This window comes from Cricetulus griseus, chromosome 7 (assembly GCF_003668045.3).
Source record: "Cricetulus griseus strain 17A/GY chromosome 7, alternate assembly CriGri-PICRH-1.0, whole genome shotgun sequence".
Lineage (NCBI taxonomy): Eukaryota > Metazoa > Chordata > Mammalia > Rodentia > Cricetidae > Cricetulus > Cricetulus griseus.
This window is the reverse complement of record NC_048600.1, coordinates 119,403,289-119,427,082: the sequence shown is the minus strand read 5'-3', so window position 1 is coordinate 119,427,082 and position 23,794 is coordinate 119,403,289. Positions and strand designations below refer to the sequence as shown.

Genomic DNA, 23,794 nt, shown 5'->3' with positions numbered 1-23,794 from the left:
CACACAGCAGAAGTAAAAGGCTCAATGCAGTCCACCTTCTTTCCCAACAGAACAGAAAGCTGAAGCCAGGTGGTGGTGCATGCCTTTTATCTTTATACTCATGAGGCAGAGGCAAGTGGATCTCTGTGAGTTCAAGGCCAGCCTGGTCCTAAAGACCAAGTTGCAGGACAGCCAGAGCTGTTGCACAGAGAAACCCTGTCTCGGAAAAACAAAAACAAAACAAAGCAAAAGAATCAGAAGCTGATACTGGAGAATTGGAAAAGCCCTGCCCAGAACACACAAGTGCACCCACACCACCACCTTCTGCTTGAGTCAGTCACTACCATCCTCCCCTGCAAAAAGAGTATTAAGCATATGCCAGGCCGGGAGTTGGTGGCGCATGCCTTTAATCCCAGCATTTGGGAAGCAGAGGCAGGTGGATCTCTGTGAGTTTGAGGCCATCCTGGTCTCCAGAGCGAGTGCCAGGATAGGCTCCAAAGCTACACAGAGAAACCCTGTCTCGAAAAACCAAAAAAAAAAAAAAAAAAAAAAAAAGAAGAAGAAGAAAAGAAAAGCATATGCCAGGCTCATGGGGCTGTCCCCAACCTTGGTGTTTTGTTTTCTTTGTTTGTTTATAAGATGGATCTGACTAAGTACAGTTGGCTGGTCTAGAACTACTGTGTAGACCAAGTTGGCCTCAAACACACAGAAAACCAACTGCCCCAGTCTCATGAGTACTGGGATTAAATATGTTTGCCAGCACACCCAGCAACTTTGGATTTTCTGAATTTTGATTTTGAGGTTATTCATGAGTTTTGGAGTCAAATGGACACAGGGTAGGCACAGGAGTGTGAAGACCTGGCCTAGAAGGTAGAGTGGCTCTGAAGATAGCAGCTGCTCTGAGAAGGGATTGGTGATGTTGCCAAGTCAGCTGTCAGGAGGCACCATTGTGGAACACGCTTTTTTCATTGTTTTACATGATTCCTCTGCTAGGTGGTCAGCTCCTGGAAGGCAGGAGTTTTGTAAGCTTTGGGGGTTCTACATGACAAGCCTCTTTCTGTATATGTGTAGGATAAAAACAAGGGTCCAGTCTGAGAGTGGGATTGGAATAAGTGAACTAGTAAGTAAGAGAAACTGAAGAGTCAGCCAACAGGAAGCTGAGTGAGGCAGGGAGTGCCTGGAAGAGATTGATAAATCCTGCAAGTCCTTGCCAGCCTCCTTGAGTAATGGAGGTCATGACTCAGTGACTTATCTTGGTCTTTAGGGTTCTAGATTTCTCTCTATTGAAGTAAAAGTCACCCTAGAATGGGTGCAGGTACCATGGAGACAGATTGGGTGATTTGAAAGAGAGGAATAGGCTTAATGGTCATTCTGATAACATGTGGCTTGACTGGTCAGAAAAGGCTCTTAGATGTGGAGTCTAGAAAGCAGACCTTAAGTTGGGGTTCACCGGAAGGGCCTCTTTAAGTTTTGCTGTGAAGTTTTGTTCTGTTGCCCCCATAATCAGCTATAAACCAGCAATGTAACATTAATGTAGTGTTAGTATAAGTTAAAACATGAGGAAACGCTGGGTGGTGGTGGTAGCACACGCCTTTAATCCCAGCACTTGGTTGGCAGAGGCAGGTGGATCTCTGAGTTCAAGACCAGACTGGTCCACAAAGCAAGTTCCAGGACAAACTCCAAAGCAAAACAGAGAAACCCTGTCTCACCCCCCCAAAAAAAAAACACGAGGAAAGACCCCCCCCATTATATTCCCACAGAGCATCTGTGTTTGACTTGTGGACTGCTTCAGGAGTAGGATTTTCTTTCTAGATCTGTTTTGCAGTTACAGCAGCATATGGTCCTGCTGCTTCTGTGGGGTAGCCATAGATAAATCATGAACTAGACATGTCAAGTCCATTCTGGCCTTTGTGGCCCACTCTGTAAGCACATGCCCCAGCTTGTGCTTTCTTCCCTAGCCCTATCTGTGCCCATTCCCTGTCTGCTTGCTCTCTCCAGCACACTGGTCCTAGAGGTACTTAAACACAGCAACTTATCTCCAGTCTCATAGCCTCTGCACAGGCTTTGTCCACCACCTCAGTTGTTCTTCCTTTCCTTCCTGTGGCCATTAACTCAAGAAAACTTTTGAGAGGAAATTTCTACTCTTGAAGCCCACCCATCCCACCGAAAGACCAGATCATCTCTGTTACACCTCTGCAGCTCTTTCTGTCTCTTTCATAGTGCTTACAGCAGCTTGTCACTTTCTGTTTGTGAGACTGACTGCTCTGACTCTTCAATGAATAATAGACTTTGTGAGGGCCGGAGTCAGATCTCTTTTGTAATGATTATTATTGTGTTTTGTTATTATTAGTTTTGTTGTTGTTGTTTTTCGAGACAGAGTTTCTCTGTGTAGCTTTGGAGCCTATCCTGGCACTCGCTCTGAAGACCAGGCTGGCCTTGAACTCACAGAGATCCACCTGCCAAGTGCTGGGATTAAAGGTGTGCACCACCAATGCCCGGCTATTATTAGTTCTTTAAAAATTATCTCTCCGTGTGTGTGTGTGTGTGTGTGTGTGTGTGTGTGTGTGTGTGTGTGTGTGTGTGTGTGTGTGTGTGTGTGCGCGCGTGCTAAACACTATATAAGTTTTAGGATGCAACTCAGGTCACCAGGCTTAGTATGAGCATCTCTACCCTCTGAGCCATTTGCTAGCCCCCTCCATTTTGTTTTGAGACAGTCTCTTGTAGGTGACTACCTATGTATCAGAGGATAGTTTTGAGCTTCTAATTCTTACCTCTTTGCTCCTGGGTTGTGGGATTACAGATGACAGATGTGTACTTTTTTTTAAATCATGATTAGATTCTCATGACTCTAACATACGCACTTGCGCACGTGCGCATGGTGTTTGTGTGAGTAAACTCATTTAAAGTTTTAAATTACACACACATTTATATTCGTTCAATTAAATTTCCCTAAGTATTTCAGAGTTATACAATTTATCCCTATTTTATGAATGAGAAAGCCAAGGCACAGGTTGGTTGCACATTAGTGGTCTGGCTCCAGAATCTGCCCCCCCTTTTTTTTTTTGGTTTTTCGAGACAGGGTTTCTCTGTGTAGCCTTGACTGTCCTGGCACTTGCTCTGGAGACCAGGCTGTTCTTGAACTCACAGAGATCCGCCTGCCTCTGCCTCCCGAGTGCTGGGATTAAAGGCGTGTGCCACCACCACCTGGCCTTTTAACAACCATATCATAATGTCTAGGCATTACATTGTGCTAATAGATATTTTTTGAATTGTTCAGTATCATCAGAAGATGGTATGACCCGGCATGGTGGCATATGCCTTTAATCCCAGCACTCAGAAACAGGCAGAAGAGGCAGATGCAGGTGGATTTCTGAGTTTGAGGCCAGCTGGTCTACAGAGCAAGTTCCAGGACAGCCAAGGCTACACAGAGAAACCCTATCTTGGGGGCGGGGGGGGGGGGGGGGGGGAGAAAATGGTATATTATATAAGATGTTTCTAGATGGTTGAAGTACAATCCCAGAATGTAAAATGGAAGTGACATCTAGTAAGAATCTTTTCACTACTTAAACTCTTCCTCAAACGTCACAAAGTAAACACATTTTCTTCTTTCCTTCCTCTTTCCATCTTCTCTTGGCAGCACCATCAATTGTACTGTTGCTTTCTGTCCATGAGAGATGGTAGTAACCATATTTAAGACAGAGTGGATGATCAGGTTTTTGAGTTTTATTTGCTTTCTGATGATATTCTTGGCTACAACCAATATCCTTTGCTAAATGTTTTTCATTACATTAATATAACTCTTGTTTTGAAATTCTTGTTTTTTTTTACTATTTAATTTTTTTTTTTTTTTTTTTGAGACAGGGTTTCTCTGTAACAACCCTGGCTGCCCTGGAACTCACTCTCTAGACCAGGCTGGCCTCGAACTCATAGCGATCCACCTGAGTGCTGGGATTAAAGGCATGCTCCAACACTACTAGGCTTAATTAAATTAATTTTTGAGACAGAAATCTCAGGTGTATCCCAGGCTGGCCTTAAACTCCATATGTAGTTAAGGATGACCTTGAACCCCTGAACCTTCTACCTCCACTTCCCAAGTGCTAAGATTATAAAAGAGTGGTGCTGGAGACCCAGCCTGGTGCCTTATGCATGCTAGGAAAGCACTGTCGCAACTGAACTACATCCTCATCCACCTTGAAATTCTTAATATTTGTTTTGCTTCTTAGCATTTATAGAGATGTTGATATTTCTCGGTTTTCAAGAGGGAGAAAAGCAAAACAAAACGTAGAAGCTCAATGTCCTTGCCTCACTGCAGATGCCCAAAGACCCAGAGAAGTTGGCAGTAAGGTTGGATGGCCTCCAGAGTACACAGAGCCTGGCCAGGATGGTGACCTTAGGAAGAGAGATTTCGGTGTGTGGGGGGGGGAAGGGGATTGGGTCTGTGCAAGAGAGTGTGAAAAGTATGTCCCACCTCCATCCCCACTCTGGGCCATTTTCCTTTTTCAGGGGCAGATTCTGTCCCTTGGTATCTGGAAAAGCTTCTTTTTGAACCTAGAGACTTGCTGTCTGCCTGCGGGTACTCCTTCCTGCTTCTGTTTCCTGCCCACCATTTGATAAGCTAGAGAAGGCAGTCGTGCTCCATGCCAACTGGTTCCTCTGGCTTTGTTCTTTCATTTCTCCATTTAAAAGCCACAGGTCTATAGATGTGGTTGTTCCAACATAGTCTTCCTCTGTTGTTCTCCAGCATATTATTTGAAACAGGGTCTCTCACTGAGCCTGGAACTCACTGTTTTGCCTAGATGAGGTGGTCAATGAGCCCTCAGGATCCACCTGCCTCTGTCCCCTAGTACTGGTGTTACAGGAGTGGATTGCTAAACCTGGCTTTTACATTGGTGCTAGGGATCTGAAGTCAGATCCTCATGCTTGTGCAGCAGCACTTTACCCACTGAACTATGTCCACTGTGCTCCCCTACTCAGAGAAAACTAATTATGTCGCCAAAGCTGGATTTGAATTTGTTCTCCCTCCTTTAACTTTCAAGTGCTGAGATTATAGGCATGTGCACAGCCAGCCAGTAAGACATTTTTCTACAAAAAATGTCAGTTTCTGATAGCCTCCTTTTGTGAGAGCATCTTATTCCTTCTAGTGAAATAGTCATAACTTACTTTGGGAGGCCCATCAATTTATCACTGGTTAAAATGATTCCTACTGTTGAAGTAAGTTGTCTCCTACTAGTCAGTAATGTGTGTTTCCTTATGTACACTAAAAGTGTGCATCACCAACGCCCAAGTTTATACATTTTAATGTCATTTAAAACATAATCTTGCCAGGATTGTGGCATATGCCTTTAATCCCAGCACTCGGGAGGCAGAGGCAGGAAGATCTCTGTGAGTTTGAGGCCAGCCTGGTCTACAAAGCGAGTGCCAGGACAGGCTCTAAAGCTACACAGAGAAACCCTGTCTCAAAAAAACAAAAAAACAAACAAAAAAATATAACCCTTATATCAAAGCAGAATGCTGATCCTCATCTATCCCAGCAGGGTCCTAAGGGGAATCTCAGGGCTGAAATAATTTAGGTTTATGACTCTCAGAGAACTATGATTTAAAGTAGTAAAATTATAGTTTAGGGGCCATGGGCAAAAGACCAGATTGGGAGGTGGAGCCTTGAGCCTGCCCTGTGTCTATGGTTAACTGTGGTGCTTGGGCAAGTCACTCATCTCTGTAGGCCTTGATTTCTTTTCCTGTGCAATGAGAGGGTTGGGAGGTGATCTGTTGTCCTTTCATCTCAAAAATTACATATCTCAGGAGCATAAGCAGCTCTGCTATTTGATCTGTGTTATGTGGAGCCACATGATTAAATCAACCCGGCTAACTGGAGAAAGGAAAATGGTGCTGTGTTCTTGGTTGGTAGAGGTAGATAACCTGCCAGCGTTTGCCAGGCCTGGGGATTCTTCTGGGGTCTGGCCTGTGTCTGAGCAATAGTATTTCATGCTATGTAACTTTTATCATGATGTTTGGCAACATCTGGCAAGTGTAGGTGGCAATTATGTCATAAATACAGTTGTTTGTCGATAATTTAAATTTAACTAGGGCACCTACCTACTTTCTCTTTGACCTCGTCCATTTCCACTCCCTTTGCCCCAAGGAATCTCTAAGGAAGTATAAAGAGCGAAATTGACAGTTTCAGATTATTGTCAGGACTGAAAATGTTGCTGTATAATTGAGACTTATTTTCCCTTTGGGGTTTCACATAAGAACTCCTTAATAATAGGTTAAATGGAACATGAGTATCCATATTCAGGAGGAGTTTGGCTCTTGAGAAGTAAGGCCAGTGCATCTTACAAATGTGTAGTCTAATCAGCTCATTGTTCGTCTAGATTAAGGTGGTTTTCTATCAGGGTAAGTAAGCCTGGCAGGTTTCTTAATTGTTACAAGATCTAAATTGTAGTTATTTCTCTTCAGTGAAGACAACAAAACACTCAATAAGGCTCAGCTGCTAGGTGATCATGCCACCTTGGGTTTTGGTTTTTGTATCTTATAAAATGAGTGATTTGGCCTAGCTCTCCAGTACTCCTCAGACATTTGATACCACTCCTGGGATTTGATACCACCCTAAGAACAAGGCTTTGTTTTCTGGTCTGTGGTGTGGTAAAGGGTTTCCTGAAGCACTTTTCTGACAGAGTGTGGTGGAAGGACCCTGAAGACAAGTAAACAGCAAATGACTGAACTAGGGCTGTGCCTTGAGCTCTACAAGCAGTTAGGGGATACAGTCACTATTGTGAAAGCAGCCACCTTTGTGCTCAGGAGTAAAGTGGACTTAGGAAGTACCTTTTATCAGATCCGGTAAAAGCAGAGGGATAGCCTGAAGTGAAGAGTTGTAACTGTCTTGGGTGGTGGTTAATTACACCACACCCTCAAGTTGCCACAAATGCTAGTTTAACTCTCTCAGCTTCTTCATCAGAAGCCACACTAAGTATGTTCAGTTAGGCCTTGCCCTTTACTACATCCCCAGCTAAGACACCTGACTCCCATCCAAAGCAAATGTCACTGTTACCTTTCAGGAAATGTAACAGTCAGAGCTCACTAGAAGGAACTGAATGGTTGATGGATTATGCTGACACCACAGGTAAACTCAGCATGACAGAATTTGGAACAAATTGGGATTGTTCTGAAATTCTTAAAACTAGACAGGAGGAAGCTAGAAAAGTCTGTTACCAGTGTTCTGATGTCAGCAGGCCTTTACTTAAAGGCAGATCTTTTACTTGAGAAGTTAGCCCATTTTCCTGGACTGTGCAAGAAACCTAATTCTCTGTGGGTCCTGCGGGCTTTCTTTGGTATAGAGGGAGCTTTATGTAATGGATTTGTGTTCTTACCAGGCACTGATTTTTGTCTCATGCTGCTGTTGTGAATTCCTTTTTTGTTGTGTGTGTCGTGGTCTCCTCCTCTCCCCAGACAGAGTTTCTCTGTGTAACTGCTGGTCTCGAACTCAGAGAACCAAGCGCTGGGATTAAAGGCATGGACCACCACACTCAGCTCTTTCTTTCTTTCTTTCTTTCTTTCTTTCTTTCTTTCTTTCTTTTTTTTTTTTGAATGACATGTGGGCATGTGTGTGGAGGTCAGAGACAGCTTGCAGGAATTGGTTCTGTTCTTCTACCACGTAAATCCTGGAGATCAAGCTCAGGTTGTCAGGCTAGGTGTCAGGTGCCTTTACCTGCTGAACCATCGCTTGGTCCTGCTGTTGTGAATTCTTGAAGGCTTTTTGGCCTTTGTGGGGCACAGTCTCTCACCAGGTGATCAAATGATAAAATGATTGAATTCTACTGAGTACTTTTATAAAACAATCAGAATCTTCAGTAGCCAGCCTTTGTTTGCATTTATAGGAGGTATTTAAATACTACAGGACTGCACTCTGTGATGGCATACCAGAAAAGTGTCTTTCTGATTGTCTTTAAAAAGTCAGTGAATCTGGGCCAGGCAGAGGTGGCGCACACCTTTAATCCCAGCACTCGGGAGGCAGAGGCAGGTGGATCTATGTGAGTTCAAGGCCAGCCTGGTCTACAAAGCAAGTTCCAGGACAGCCAGGGCTGTTACACAGAGAAACCCTGTCTTGAAAAACAAAAACAAGACAAAAAAAGAACAACCTTGAGTTGGTGAAGTGGCTCAGTTGTTAGCCATTAGTAATGTCAGTTCCAGAGGATCTGACACCCTCTTCTGGTCTCTGCATGCACATGATGCGCGCATGCGCACACGCACACACACACACACACACACACTACTCATAAACATAAAATAAATATGAATTTGTCTGTTTGTTTCTGTTTTTCAAGACAGGGTTTCTCTGTGTAGTCCTGGCTGTCTGGGAATTCCCTCTGTAGACCAGGCTGGGGTTAAAGACGTACTACACCACCGCCCAGCTATAAATCTGAAAAAGAATTTTTTTTTTTTTCTTAAGACCAGTTTTGGTAGCATAGCAAGAGTTCATATAAGAAAGAAAGAGTAACCCAGCCTGTTTGTCCCAGCATGTCATTAGCCTCTGCTTTGTCATCCACCACATGCTGTCCATCCCCACCACATCAATATTCAATGTCTTGTTTTGCCTCCCCTTTGGAAAATACCCTTCTTATTTCTAAGCATTATTGCTAGAGCTAATAATTATAAACTCTCATTCTTTAGCACAGTCTAATTCACTTGAAATTATTTTTCATTTAGAGGCATGCTGATCTAATTGCTGTCAAGAGCTTGTATTTCCAAACTGGGCAGTAAAACAAAATACTTTGGAAGCCTTATATGTCTCACTGCCCCACCTGTTTCATATGTTACCTGTAACACTATATTATGCATTCATTAGTAAACCAACCCCCCTTTTTTTTATTTGTTTAGGTGCTATAGAGTCTCATGTACCTTGGTTGGTCTCAGATTCCCCCAGTAACCAAGGATAACCATGAATTCCTGGTCCCTTGGCCTCTAATTCCCAAGTGCTAGGATTATAGAGATGCATCATGTCTGGTTTATGTAGTAATATGGATCCAAAACAGGGCTTCATGTGTGCTAGGCAAGCACTTTACCCACTGGGCTATATCCCCCGCATCCCCCCCTGCCAAATGAACTCCTTTTTAAAGAAAATTATTTTATATGTATAGCTGTTTTGCCTGCTATACATATAAAGGTATATGTATACCTTTGTACTGTTTGTGTGCATAGTGCCTAGTGCCAGAAGAGGGAGTCAGATCCCCTGAAACTGAAGTTACAGATGTTTTTTAGCCACCATGTGGGTGCTGGGAATTGAACCTGTGTCCTGGAAGAGCTGCCATGCTTTTTTTTTTTTTTTTTTTTTTTTTTTTTTTTTTTAATTTTGAGACAGGTTTTCTCTGAGTAACCGGGAGCTGTCCTGGGACTCCCTTTGTAGACCAGACTGGCCTTGAACTCACAGGGACCCTCCTGCCTCTGCCTCCCAAATGCTAGGATTAAAGGTGTATGCCACCACTGCCAGGCTATAGCCAGTGCTCTTAACTACTAGGCCATCTCTTACAGCCCCAAAATGAACTCTTAACTCCTTTGCTTTCACTTCACTTTTGGAACAAGTTGACTAGTAGTAGATTTAAGCCCTGACAAGAAGTCCTTTCACTGCAGAAGGCAGCTTGATTGATTGTGGCCAGTTGCAGGTTTCAGGATAAGAGAGGAAGGGAGAGAGGGGGAGAGAGTGTGTGTACATGCCCGACACTTTTCTTCCTTCCTTCCTTCCTTACTTCCTTCCTTCCTTCCTTCCTTCCTTCCTTCCTTTCTTTTTAAAAGATTTTATTTATTTATTATGTATACAACATTCTGCTTCCATGTATATCTGCACACCAGAAGAGGGCACCAGATCTCATAACAGATGGTTGTGAGCCACCATGTGGTTGCTGGGAATTGAACTCAGGACCTCTGGAAGAGCAGTCGGTGCTCTTAACCTCTGAGCCATCTCTCCAGCCCCCCCCCCCACACACTTTTCTTAAATTACAACATATGTGATAGTACATGTCTATAATTCCAGCTCCAAGAAGCTGAGGTAGGAAGATTGTAAGTTCAAAGCTAGCCTCAGATACATAGCTAGACTCCATCTCCAAAACAAGGAAAGGGAGAAAGGAAGGGGAGGAAAAAATACATAAAAATAATAAGTTAATATAAGAACCACCAAAGATTGGTTGAGTTGAGAATACAGAGTTATCACATAGTTGGCGCCCTGCCTTTTACTCCAGTCTGCATTAGCAGTCGGTGGTTAGTGAACGTAGAGAGTGGTGCGTTATGCGATGGCACAGCTGCTGGACTTTGTGAGACTTCACTTTATAATCGGAATTGGACAGCGGGACTCAGCTGGGCCTCGAGTGGGATAAGGTGGCTTATTGAAGTGGGTGCTGAGCAGAGTTACAGTGAGGACCCTTCTACCACTGAAGACCAGGAATAAAATATGCTGGTTTAAAAGGTACAAATTGTACTTAATTTACGTGCACTTAAGTTACTTACTAAATAGTGGGTCTTGCCAGGCAGTGGTGGGTGGCACACGCCTTTAATCCCAGCACTAGGGAAGCAGAGACAGGTGGATCTCTGAGTTCAAGGTCAGCCTGGTCTATAGAGGGAGTTCCAGGACATCCAGGGCTATCTTAAAAAAAAAAAAAAAAAGAAAAAAGAAAAAGAAAAAGAAAAAAAAAATCAGGTCTTAATGAACAGCAATTACAGTTCTCTTTTATGTTCCAGTCTTATAAATGGGATAGTACTGTGTGCATCAAGCATAGATCACTTTGGAAAAAGTCATGTGATTTGAGACACTTCAAAGCCTGGGCATTTCCAAAGTGACTTCTGGTCACCTTGTATGAGAGGGGCTATGTGGACAGAACCTGTTGTCTTTGGGAACTAGTGGATGTTCCTAAAATGCCTGCCCCTGTTATTCTCAACAGGGTTTCCAATTGGTCACTTTCTAGAAGCTATCCTCAAGCTGAGTATATATGTATAGTTTTAAACATCAGGTAGTTTCTAGATAGTGTAAAGCAGAGGTAGGTCTGACCTTTTTCCATTTCAGGCCCTCTGGAAACTATCAAGTATAGCCGTAGGGTCTGTTCCTGTTTTTCATCTGTTGTAGAAAAATATTAAGTACTAAAGGCTGGAATGGCTAGGCAAAGGTAATGGACATGTTCATTATCATGAAGCAGGGTTTTTCAGTGTTCTGGTACAAATAGTTCTTGGCTGTAATCAGTATCACAAAAGGCATCTAGGAGCATATTTATTCATATTAGTTATAGCAACCATATTTAGAGGTAGATATTTTCATGTTTTAAAAAAAAAATGCTGACGGTCTGGGGAAGTAGCTCAATTGGTAGAGTGTTTCCCTAGTACAAATGAAGCCCTAGGTTTGATCTCCAGTACCACATAAACCAGGGATGGTGGAGGCAGGATTATTATTGGCTATATAGAGAATCCAAGGCCATCCTGGGCTATGTAAGTGCCTATCTCAAAGGGAGGGATAAATTATACTTGAGGTTTTGAAACACCAGGAAATTGATAATGCATATTTATCTTATGAGAGCATGATAGGCTATATAGTAAGTCCCTGTCTCAAGAAGAGGGAAGGAGAGGAGAGCGATGGGAAGGAGGCAGGGAGAGAGGGGGAGAGGGGTGGATTATAATGGCTCCCAGGGATACCCAGTTTGAATCAGTTAAGAGCAAAACCTGCCAAGCTTGGTGAGGGTCATGAGGTGACTGTGGACATGACACTGGCAGCTAGAGCTCATCGACTAATCCAGCTTCTCTCCAAACCTCGTGTTCTTGAGATCTTTAGAAGATTCGCTAGTTGTGTGGTGGGTGCTTTATTTCGGTTCACCAGTCAACCACAGACAATTGCTTTTCCTGTGTTTTCAAGCTATTCAAACTAGGTAGATGGCTTTTGTCTCCCTGCTAGTAAGTAGTAAAAGAGCACTAATGTTCAACTGTTTTAAACTACTACTGTGATGAGATATTTGGGCATTCTCTATACTGCAATGAAGGCTTAAGTAACAGCAACTCTCTTATTCTTTTAGATTATTGCTAACTACTAATAATCAAAGGTGGCAGAGCTGTCTGCCCTCCTAACATTGAAAGTATGCCCTGAACTCAGGTGCTCACATAAGTGCCCTTAAAGGTCTGCGTCTCTCTCACCTGCATACTTGTGTGCTTTCAGGAAATGGAGGAGAAAATGATAGTGCTATAATTTTATAATATTTTCTTTTTCTTTTCTCTGTGGTTTTTGTTTATTTAATTAATTACTTTGGTTTTTCGAGGCAGGGTTTTTCTGTGCAGCCTTGACTGTCCTATAACTCACTGTGTAGACAATGCTAGGTTTGAATTCATAGAGGTCCTCCTGCCTCTGCTTCCCGAGTGCTGGGATTAAAGGTGTGCGCCATGTGCACCACCACTACCTGGCTTCTCTGTGTCATTTATTTATTTATAATCAAGTTTGTTGGGGTTTTTTGTTTGTTTGTTTTTTATTTTTCTGGAAGACACATGTGCCATAGTATATATAGAGAGAGGTTAGAGGACAACCCAATGAGCAGCTCTCTCCTTCCATAATGTGGATACTGGAAATTGAACTCAAGGCATCCGGCTTGGTGGCAAAACCCTAACCTTTGGGGCTGGAGAGATGGCTCAGAGGTTGAGCACTGACTGCTCTTCCAGAGGTCCTTAGTTCAATTCCCAGCAACCACATGGTGGCTCACAACCATCTGTAATGAAATCTGGTACCCTCTCCTGGCGTGGAGATATACATGGAAGCAGATGTTGTATACGTAATAAATAAATAAATAAATAAATAAATAAATAAATAAAATCTTTATAAAAAAAAACATGCTGGCAACCTTCTTTGAAGCAGCCACGTCTAAGGTTATTAAAAAAACAAAAATAAAAACAAAAACCCTAACCTTGTGAGCCATCCTCAGCACTGTTTTTTTTTTTGTTTTGTTTCAATTTTTTTATAGTTATTTATTATGTATATAGTGTTCTGTCCCAGTGTATCCCGAAGGTCAGAAGAGGGCACCAGACCTCTTTACGGATGGCTATGAGCCATCGTGGTTGCTGGGAACTGAACTCAGGACCTCTGGAACAGCAGCCAGTGCTCTTAACCGCTGAGCCATCTCTCCAGGCCCTTTAATTTATTTTTATGTGTATGAGTGTTTGTCTAACATATGTATGTACACTGCATGGGTGCCTGGTGCCCACAGAGGCCAGAAGAGGACTGGAGTTATAGAGGTTGTAAGCTGCCACATGGGTTCTAGGAACTGAATCATGGTTTTCTGCAAGATCAGCAAGTGCTTTTAACGAAAGCCATCTCTTCAAGCCTCATCACTGTCTTTCTAAACTAGAAGGATAGGGGTGTGAACTATTTGGAGCAAGTAACTGAGACCCAATTCCAGCAGACTTAGACAAATGGGAACTTAAAGAAAGCCAGGGAACAATGGATGACAGACATTCTCTCACTGTCTTTGAGCCAGGTTTCTCCTCAGGCTTCCTTTTGTCTTTCTCTCATCCAGCTTTGTTCATATGGTGAAAACATATTATTTTTTACTTTAGCCACCCAGGCCTTGGTTCCTGCATGGGTCCAAGACTAGTTTTACAAAGTAGTTATTTCTTTGGTAACTATTTGCTCTGAGCCATGCAGTTTTCTCGTGTCAGGGGAGGGCAGGTCCACTTGTAGCTTGTTACCCTCTGGACCCTGTGAGCCAAAACCGTTCCCAAACAGTGACCTTTAGCTCCTCAGATAGGACAGGTACCACCCTTGAGGCTTCTGTGACTTCCCTCCTAGTCTAGTTTCCGGGTTCCCCAGGTAGAATTAAAAGCAGCCTTTAATTCTTCCTCAAACTCCAGGCCCTGCACAGATAACAGATCCTTCAGGCAGCAGGAAAGTCGGTTCTTTCACCCCTTCCAGAAAGACCGGCTCTTTCACCCCTTCCAGAAAGACCATATCAAAGCAAGGGCTGCATCTCCTGCCCTCCAGGCTAGCACTCAGGTGCTGAGTCAAGTTCTGGCAGCTGCTCCAACATCACCCCTGCTGGGTGCCTCCAGTGGGTCCCCCCTAGAATAAGGAATGCAGGGCCTGGAGTACTTGTCCTGCTACCTCAGTCTGCCCTAAGTAGAATCATCAGGCCCTATCTTTTAAGGTTCTTAGAGAGTGAGGAGACATTCTAGCCAGGTTCCCATTCACAAGTTACTGCCCAATCCTTTTGTTTTTTAATATGAAAAGACAACTGTACTCATATTCTAAAAAGAGTGCTTATACCAAAATTCAAATGTTACAGTTTAAGCAAGCATTGTTGACCTGCTTAAATTTAAGACCTCCACACAGTAGAACTAGGTAATTTGTGGGATAGTGACAAAGAAAAACAAGTCCATTACAAAAAGTGTGACACACTGAGCGGTGGTGGCGCATGCCTTTATTCCTGGCACTTGGGAGGTAGAGCCAGGTGGATCTCTGTGAGTTCAAGGACAGCCTGGTCTACAGAGCAAGTTCCAGGATAGCCTCCAAAGCCACAGAGAAACCCTGTCTCAAAAAACAAAAACAAAAGTGTGACACAGCTGAGTGAACCCCATCACAACGGGGCATTTTATCTAGGAAACTAGCAACTGTCATACACATATGTGGGCGTATGTGACAGAGCCTGTGGAAATCCTATGGTGAGGACACGGATTCTAGCAAAGCCAGAGGACACACAGACAGAACTCCATCCAATATAATTAGAACAAGGCTTAGGTTCTATATTTTTCACTAGGTTATGTATATGGGAAATTTTTTGTATCATAGATTTAAAGTCTGTGTTAATACACATGTAAAATTTGTTGTTGAGCCACGTCTGAGTTTGTTTTAGCTTTCTAAATATTAGAAATTTGAGTCCATTAAAAAATAGTATATAGGGAGGAAGGGAGGGAAGAAGGGAACTGGGATTGTCATGTAATTCAATCTTGTTTCTAATTCAAATAAAAAACGATAAAAAAATAGTATATATCGGGACTGGAGAGACAGCTCAGACAGAGGTTAAGAGCACTGCTTACTCTTCAAAAGGTTCCGAGTTCAGTTCCCAGCAACCACATGGTGGCTCACAGCCATCTATAATGAGATCTGGTGTCCTCTTCTGACAAACAGACATACATGCAAGTAGAATACTGTGTATATAATAAATAATTTAAAAAATAGTATATAACCAGGTGGTGGTGGCACACACCTTTAATCTCAGCACTTCAGAGGCAGAGGCAGGTGGATCTCAGTGAGTTTGAGGTCAGCCTTGTCTACAAATTGAGTTCCAGGACAGGCAAGAGGACTGTTACACAGAGAAACCCTGTCTTGAAAAACCAAAAATAAATAAATAAAAATAAAATAATTTTTATATTTTATTTTTTTGAGATGGGGGTCTTACATAGTCCAAGCTGATCTTTTACTCATAATCGTCTTACCTTCTTTAAAGTGCTGGGACCACAGGTGTGGCCTGCTACATCCGGCCCTCCATTGTCAGTCACAACTGATTGAACAAAAGAAATAGACTTTAAATTGTATTTTGCTTGTGAAGAAAAGTTTGGAGTTAGGCTTTTTGTCAATTTCTTCAATAACAGCTTCAATTTATATCATAAATTACATTGGACCCTTTTTTTTTTTTTCTGAGACAGGGTTTCTCTGGGTAGCTTTGGAGGCTATCCTGGCACTCAATCTGGAGACCAGGCTGGCCTCAAACTCACAGAGATCCGCCTGCCTCTGCCTCCCAAGTGCTGGGATTAAAGGCGTGCACCACCAACGCCCAGCTACATTGGACTATTGATGTTTTAGTTTTTTTAAAAATGATTTATTTATTTATTATGTACACAGTATTCTGCTTGCATGTGTTCCTGCACACCAGAAGAGGGCACCAGATCTCATTATAGATGGTTGTAAACCACCATGTAGTTGCTGGGGATTGAACTCAGGACCTCTGGAAGAGCAGCCAGTGCTCTTAACCTCTGAGCCATTTCTCCAACCCACCTTTTTTTTTTTTTTTAAAAAACACGGGGTTTCTTTGTATAGCTCTGTCTCAGTCTCAAACTCAAAGAGATCTTCCTGCCTCTGTCCCGTCCCATGTCGTGTCATGCCCTCTCCCTCCCCGATTGCCCTCCTCCCTGCCCACGCTGGGATTCAAGGCATGCGCCACAACTGCCAGGCAGAATACATTGCTTTTTAAAAGATTTGAAAAACGTATGTATGTATGTATGTATGTATGTATGTATGTATGTATGTATGTGACGTGTGTGTGTGTGTGTGTGTGTGTGTGTGTGTGTGTGTGTGTGTGTGTGTGCGCGCACCCATGGATTCCAGAAGAGGACATCAGATCCTCTGGAGCTGGAGTATAAGCAGTTATGAATGCTTAACATGGGTGCTGGGAGTTGAACCTGGGTCCTCTGGAAGAACAGAGAGTGCTTTTCACTGCCGAGCCATCTCTCCAGCCTACAAATCTTGATATTTTAGTGTATATAGTATTTATATAACATAGGCTGATTTCCTATTTTACTTTAAATCTATTCCTCTAATTTTTTGCTTAAAAAAAATCTCCTGGCAGATGAGAAACAATTGTTATTCTTTTCTATTATGGACTCATAACATGCCAAGGTTTTCTAGAGTAAAATAGACCCAAGAGAAGGAAGCTAGAGAGCTGACCAAATTGTCCCTGCCCCCACCCCCACTCCCACCCCCATTTCAGGGGAAGTTGCCTCTAGGTTGTTTCATAGTTTTTTGTCATGTTAGATTATAGACCTGTTGGTCTATGGGAAGAATCGGCACTTAGCTTAAAGTAACTCAGCTCTTGTCTGGACCTGTGCTCCTGGGTGAGAATGTAGGCCCTCCAGCCTCAGTTTCTGTGTCTGGAAGATGGATGATCATATGAAGGATGATTTTGAGGAGTCTGTGATTATGTATGTCCAGGCTGAAGGGGAGTGGATTGGCCTGAAGATACTATCTGTCTCGTTGCAGAGTTTTGGAAGTGCCAGCACAGTAACACTGCCTGAAACCCTGTTGTTTGTTTCAACCCTGGATGGAAGTTTGCATGCTGTCAGCAAGAGGACAGGCTCGATCAAATGGACTTTAAAAGAAGGTAATTCTGATTGTCCTTGAGTGATACAGAAACTTGCTTAGCTGTTGCCAAGTAAACATATTCCAAAGGAAAATGGTTGGTTATATGCTGTTTAATAAAATAAGAAAGGAGAATGAGTTAGAAAGAGGAAAAGGACTTCTCAGAGGGTGAGTCTACAGCCTTAACTCTTATGACTCCCCACTGAATGCGGCAGATGAAGAAACTGCCTTATCTTTTATGCTTCATTGCTTCTGTCCAGACTCTGAAAAGCTCTAGGCTTTTCTATTAATAGCTCTGGCTGCTTTCTGAAGACCTGCATTAAATTTGTTAAGTTCTAATGATCAGAGTCTTATAATCATAATTATAAGAAGATATCTTATCAACCCTTTAAACTACTCACTTTTTTTTTTTTTTTTAAGAGAGCCTGAAATAACCGTGGCCTGTAAGATTTGACATTCACCCAACTTAATCTCATTACTGAGTTGTGGAAATGAGGCTTGTTTCTCATTGAACCCTCGTCTTGCTATCATTTCCTTCTGGTGGTAGTCAGTGATGGGGGGTTCTACAGCTGGGGAAGTCATCCTGCTTGATTTCCAAAGCAATCTTCCCAGACAAAGCCACTCCCTTCTCAGCTTCGGGATTTTAATATCCTCTCTGTTGTTCTGTCCATTAGTAAGTCTTCTTTGGTCTAACTCAGATCTGACCGATGTGTTTCCTTTCATCGCTTTTCCACAGCTTATTATTTTCATAAGCACAGCATTAATTTTCTTTTGTTAAGCAGTCTTCCAGATGGAAAAATATTGCCATATGTCAGAAGGTCACACATCATTTTGTCAGTACTGCGGCAAACCTGCTTTGAATCCATAGCTAAGGGCAGTTTGAATACTAGGGTCATTCTGCCCCACCTGTTTGGACCCTGCATGGAGCAGCAAGAACTTTAAGACACCCAAAAAGCCAGCACTATAAGAAGTGAGGGGCCAAAAGATGATTCTTAGTGCTGTCTTATATTGTAGGCTCTGAGAACTCATGTGTACAGTCTCTCCTTCAAGTTAAGCCTTTTAGGTTTTGAAACGAAAGCAGAATTTTTTAAATTTCAAAAATAAGAATCAACACGTCACAAAGGACTGGGAGAAATACTATGGCCATTGAATGTTGGGGCCTGTCCTTCCATTTTAGTGTTTCAAGGCAAGACATCTGTGCCACTCTCTTCTTCCCCCAGTTCACTGCACAAGTAGCCTTGGCTGTGTCCAGTACAACTGGGGCTTGTCTTGTCTCTTACTTACTCAAACACATCAATCAGTCTGTTCTTCTCTGTGCTGAGAGATGAAAGATTTTTTTCTCTATTATTTTTTTCATCCCATTTAATGTGTCCTAAGAGAATCTCCCTGGTTCAATTCCCAGCACCTACATGACAGCTCACAACTGTCTGTAATTCCAGTTCCAGGGGGTCTGACACACTCACCCAGACATGCAGGCAAAACACCAATGTACATGAGATAAAAATAAATTTAAAAGAGAGAGAATCTTAGCCTGGGAAAGATACTATATGGAACACAAAGAAAAAGGAAGACCTTGTTCTCGAGGTGCCATAGTTGGATAGGGAGCAAAGACAGCTTCAGTGTAGAGGAAGGTTCTGTGACTGCTCAAGGGAGGTCCTGGCAGTGAGCTTGAGCCAGCACCCATCTGGCCATAGGATGGGCTGGTCACATGATGGTTTCAGAGGTGGGTCATGGCTTGAGAGGATGGGGTGGGAATGGGATTTCATTTGGAATGGAGGCCCTACAAAGAAAAGGGAGAGTTGTGCGATTTGGGGGAAAGGGCAGGTCCATTCAGCAGAAGTCTGGGGGTACACTGGAGGTAGAGAGTTCCAGAGCCATAGGCTATGTTGTTGAGCCTGATTGATTAAACATTAGCATGTTTGAACAAGTGAGTGACTCATCAGATGTTCAGCTTTCAGATTAATCAAGCAGTAGCCTGTGTGGGAAGACTAGAGACAGAAAAGCAACCTGAAAACAGAGTAGGGAAAACCATGGATAGATTGATTCGGTAGAACCCAGCTACTGATTATGTAAGAAGCTCAGAGAGGAATTTATATATATATAATATTTTTTTCCGAGATAGTGTTTCTTTGTGTAGGTCCTGGCTGTCCTAGAACTCCCTCTATAGACCAGTCTGGCCTTGAACCCACAAAGACCTGCCTGCCTCTGCCTCCTATTAAGGTATATCCCATTAAGGTATACTGCCTGGCAAAGAGAAACTGTCAAAGACACTTAAGAATGGGTTAGTGTGCCTGGCAGTGGTGGTACATGCTGGAATAACCAGGGCTCTGTTACACAGAGAAACCCAGTGTGTGTGTGTGTGTGGGGGGGGGGGGGTGAGTTAGTGATATTGACTTAAGATCTAATCATTTAAAATAATCTACCATGTTGTAGATCTCATTGTTAAGAATGAACTGTCGAGGGGTTGTTTTGTTTTTGTTACTGTTTTTTGCTTGAGACGGGGTCTCTTGTAGCCTGGAATGCCCTCGCTCTTGATTTCCTGCCTTGACTTTCTAAGTGACAGGATTATAGATGTATAGCACCAAGCCCAGCAGAACTACATTTTAAAATTAAATTAAGCCCTGGATAGCAGTAGCTTCAGTTTATATTTCTGTACAAAGATAGTAGTAACACATTGATACTATGAGTTGGCAATGTAATTTTAAACTTATGGCTATAACTATTTTAAAATTGGCATATCTAAACTTTTAATATACAACTATTATAAGTATTTAGACACTGTTATAGACCCTGAAGATATAGCAAGGGAATAAAACAGGAGGAAAATAAAAAATAAAACTCCCCTTTGCCTGAGTTCAAAGTTTTAATTCCAGTAGCAACACAGACAGGAAAGAAATTCATGGTGAGAAGAGCTGTGGAGGAAAACAGAGCAGGAAAATGCTCAGCGCTGGGCTGTGGTAGGGTTGAAGGACTGCAGTTTTCAGCAGGCCCCACAGAAAACATGTCATTTGAGCAAGACCTCAGGGAGACAGGAGCTTCCTGTAGTGAGAAGATCTGATGGAGTGTTTCTGAGTTTGAGATTATCTCCCACAGGCTCATGTCCACAGCTGCCTGTGCTCTTTTGGGAGGTTGTGGAAAAGTTGAAGAGCGAGGCCTGGCTGCTGGGAGTAAGCCACTTGGGACGAGCCCTGCCTGAGGGTTCTATCTGGGTCTTACTTTCTCACTGGGCAACATGATGTCACCAGCAGCTTCCCCTTCCCACTCTCATGGGCTAAGCTTCCCCTTGTGTCATGGCCTTCCTACTTTGCTGAACTATGTTCTCTAAACTATGAGCTAAGAGGCTGGAGAGATGGCTCAGTGGTTAAGAACACTGCCTACTCTTCCAGAGGACCTGGGTTTGATCTTCAGCACCCACATGGCAGTTCACAATTGTCTGTAATTCTATTTCCAAGTTATCCAGCTCCTCTTCTGGCTTTCACAAGCACCAGGCATACACATGGTACATAAATAAAAGGAAACAAAACAAAACAAACCCTGTGAGCCAAAAGAAATCTTTTTCCCCATTAGGTTACTTCTGTCTGAAATTTTGTCATAGCAATGAGAAAAGTAACGGAAATATAGGGTAAGGGCAGGAATTTCCTCCACCGAAGAGCATTGGGATGGATGGCAGGAGTGGAGCAGGTGGAGCTAAACTGAATTTGGAGAGATATGGAGCCAAATAGGATAGAAGTGACCTTGTTCTGCGTTTATATGATTTATTATAAAGGTATACTTTTGCTTTCCTGAAACAAAATTTATAGATAGTGACTTACATATATAGTTTTACAAAGAAATCTGTTGCTCAACTGGAACTTTTAAAAATTGAGATAGGATCTTGCTATGTAGCCCAGGCTGGTCTGTAGAGCTCAGGTTAGCCTCAATTTTGATTCTTCTCACTTAGATTCCTTAGTACTGACATTCTAGACACATAGTAACATACCTTGCTCAGGAAAATAATTTTTAATCATATATGCAGAATTTACCCTGTAAATACTTGGGCCTTGCATTTATGAGGGACACTCCACCAATGAGGAAATACTGGGTCTGTTGATGGAGATGAGGATATCAACAGAGTCATGGAGACACTTTCCAAGATGGTGGACACTTCATGGTAATATTCAAGTAAAAGAAGCACTCTTGACTCATACAGTAGGAATAGTCTGAGAAAATTCAATATATTATATCATACAAAATATGTTTTTGTGCCTATGTTAAAGCATATTGTGGCCTAGGATAGCTACTAAAGGTTTTTGTCCCATGTGAGTGACTGGCAAATCAGAGCAGTATGTCTGTCTGGTGTTTCAGAACTACCCAGTGGCTAGGTGTGTGTAGTGGTGTACACTTTTAATCCCAGAACTTGGGAGGCAGAGGCAGGTGGATATCTGTGAGTCCAGCCTGGTCTGCAGAGTGAGTTTCAAGACAGCCAGAACTATATAGAGAGACCCTGCCTCAAAAAAAAAAAAAAAAAAAAAAAAAAGACTTCCTAGCATCTTTGGCCTCAACCCCTCTGACCATCAGCAAATGTGCTCACAGATTTCTGAGTATCCCCTCCCCCAATAAAGAATGCAGTGTTAAGTCTGGTGGCCAGTGGAAGGGCATTGAAAGAAATGGAAGAATCCAAGTATAGGAGTGACATGTCTGGATATTAGACTGTATGTGTCCCTGCCAACTCCACAGGTTGGATCCTGTGGTGATTTGAATAGGTATGGCCCCATAGACTCATGTGTTTGAATGCTTGGTTCATAAGGAGTGGCACCATTAGGAGGTATGGCCTTATTGGAGTAGGTATGACCTTGTTGGAGAATGTGTGTCACTGTGGGGGCGACATTGAGGGCTCATATGCTCAAGCTACGCCCAGTGTGGTCCACAGTCTCCTTCTGCTGCCTGCAGATCAAGATGTAGACCTCTCAGCTCCTTCTCCAGCACCATGTCTGCCTGAGCACTTCGACATTCTTCCATGATGATAGTGAACTAAACCTCTGAAACTGTAAGCCAGCCCCAATTAAATGTTTTCCTTATAAGAGTTGCCATGGTCATGGTGTTTCACTCAGGACAGATTCTTAAGCTCCATTTAATGGTATGTGACAGTGGGGACTTTATGAATAACATAAGGATGAGACTCCGGAGTTGCATTAGTGTCCTTATGAGAAGAGGAGAGACCTGTGTCTGTGTTTTTCTCTCTGTCATTTGAAGGCACAGTGAGAAAATGTCTCTAGATTCCCCCACAAGAGACAAGCAATACTGGACCCTGATCTCAGAATTCTAGTCTCCAGAACTAGGAAAAATAATGTCAGTTGCTTAAGTCCCTCAGTCTGTGATGTAGAGCAGACGAGGGTACCTGCCTCCAGTGTGAAGATGAGCTGTGAAGATTGCATGAGACTGAGCTGACGGGGCTAGGAGGAAGTTGAGATAGTGGGCAGCAGTGTACTGCACATGTCCACACAAGGAGGATTCGGTTCTGGGCCTGAGACAGTGGAGCAGGTGGGAGAAACCTGTGGATGCAAGCACAGGCCTTCATCCTATCAAACTTGTGTTCTTCAGAATACATATCTGGGACTCCATTTCATACTTTCCTGTTTACTTTTTTCTGGAGCCAAAAACCTACATCCCCCCTCCCCCCCCATTTCCACACTGGTTTTTGGCAGGTGCAGTTCCTTAACCAAACACATGTTGCTGTTCCCAGCAATAGAGGTATCTTGTACCCAAGTGAAGAATTATACCTAGAAAAAAAATGAGGCTTATGTTATGAGCACTAAGGTGAATTGTGACATTTTGCTTTAGGTGTAGTCTTCCCAAGCCTGGTTTTGTGCTACAGCAATCCCTGTCTGCCTTTGAAATCAAGTTTGTGTATGTTCTGTATCTGCAGCTTTAGACCAGACTCCAACTGTGTGCAGCTCTGCTCTACATTAGCTTTACAAAGTTTTCGTTAGTCTGGTGCAGCTGAATGGACTCTTTAATATTCCCAGGACTGGCTTAGGGCCCTTGTTCTCTCTATAAGACACTCGCTGCTGCTACTACTGCTTTTTGACACTCAGATCCTCATCAAATTACCACCTCTTCTTCAGTAGCCCAGCTATATCTTCTTCCATCTCTTTTCCAGTAATGGTAGATACAAAGCACTGGGTCCAATTTAGAATCATTTTTACTAATCATACATTCCTACAAAGCATGCCAATTGGCTGCTTTCCCAGCCAGACTCCCCTGGTGTCCCGTGAGTGGTTAATATTGGAGATTCTCAGAAGGGGTTAGAACAAAATTACTTAATTGAAATTTGAAGACCACCTTCTACATGAATTTCCTTTTCTTGCCTTGGTCCTTCATATGCTGACAGTCATGGCCCATGAGTCTCGAGACTAGAGTGATGCTCTTCTGCTATCCCCTTAGGGTTCAGCTGGCCACAGTCCTGTTGTGCAGGTACAGGAAGTACCTTGTAAGTCTGACTGTTACTCCTCTCAGTCCCCAGTTCTAGGTCATAGCCAGGCTTGTGACATCCATCTCCTAGATTTATGTGGTAGTCTGCTAACCATCATCGTCACTCCCCACTGTCCCTTACTTTTTAACAGTCTTCTCCTTTGCCTGTTTCACTGACATCAGATTTACCCTCCCACCTCACATGCCAGTTAGACTAAAGCTGTCCCTGAAGGACTGTTATGCTACCTCCAGTGCTTGCCACCTATATCCATGTGGGGAGTGTGC

General features: G+C 42.9%; 1 protein-coding gene across 2 annotated transcripts in view; it reads left to right on the top strand.

Annotated features, from left to right (window-relative positions):
- Positions 1-23,794, top strand: part of Ern1 (endoplasmic reticulum to nucleus signaling 1) — a 97,282-nt gene that overhangs the window by 13,960 nt on the left and 59,528 nt on the right. For both annotated transcript variants that reach the window (XM_027427811.2, XM_035447239.1), the window contains exon 2: positions 16,961-17,081. In XM_027427811.2, coding sequence (XP_027283612.1) covers positions 16,961-17,081 — 121 coding nt within the window. The remainder of the gene's footprint in view (positions 1-16,960; positions 17,082-23,794) is intronic.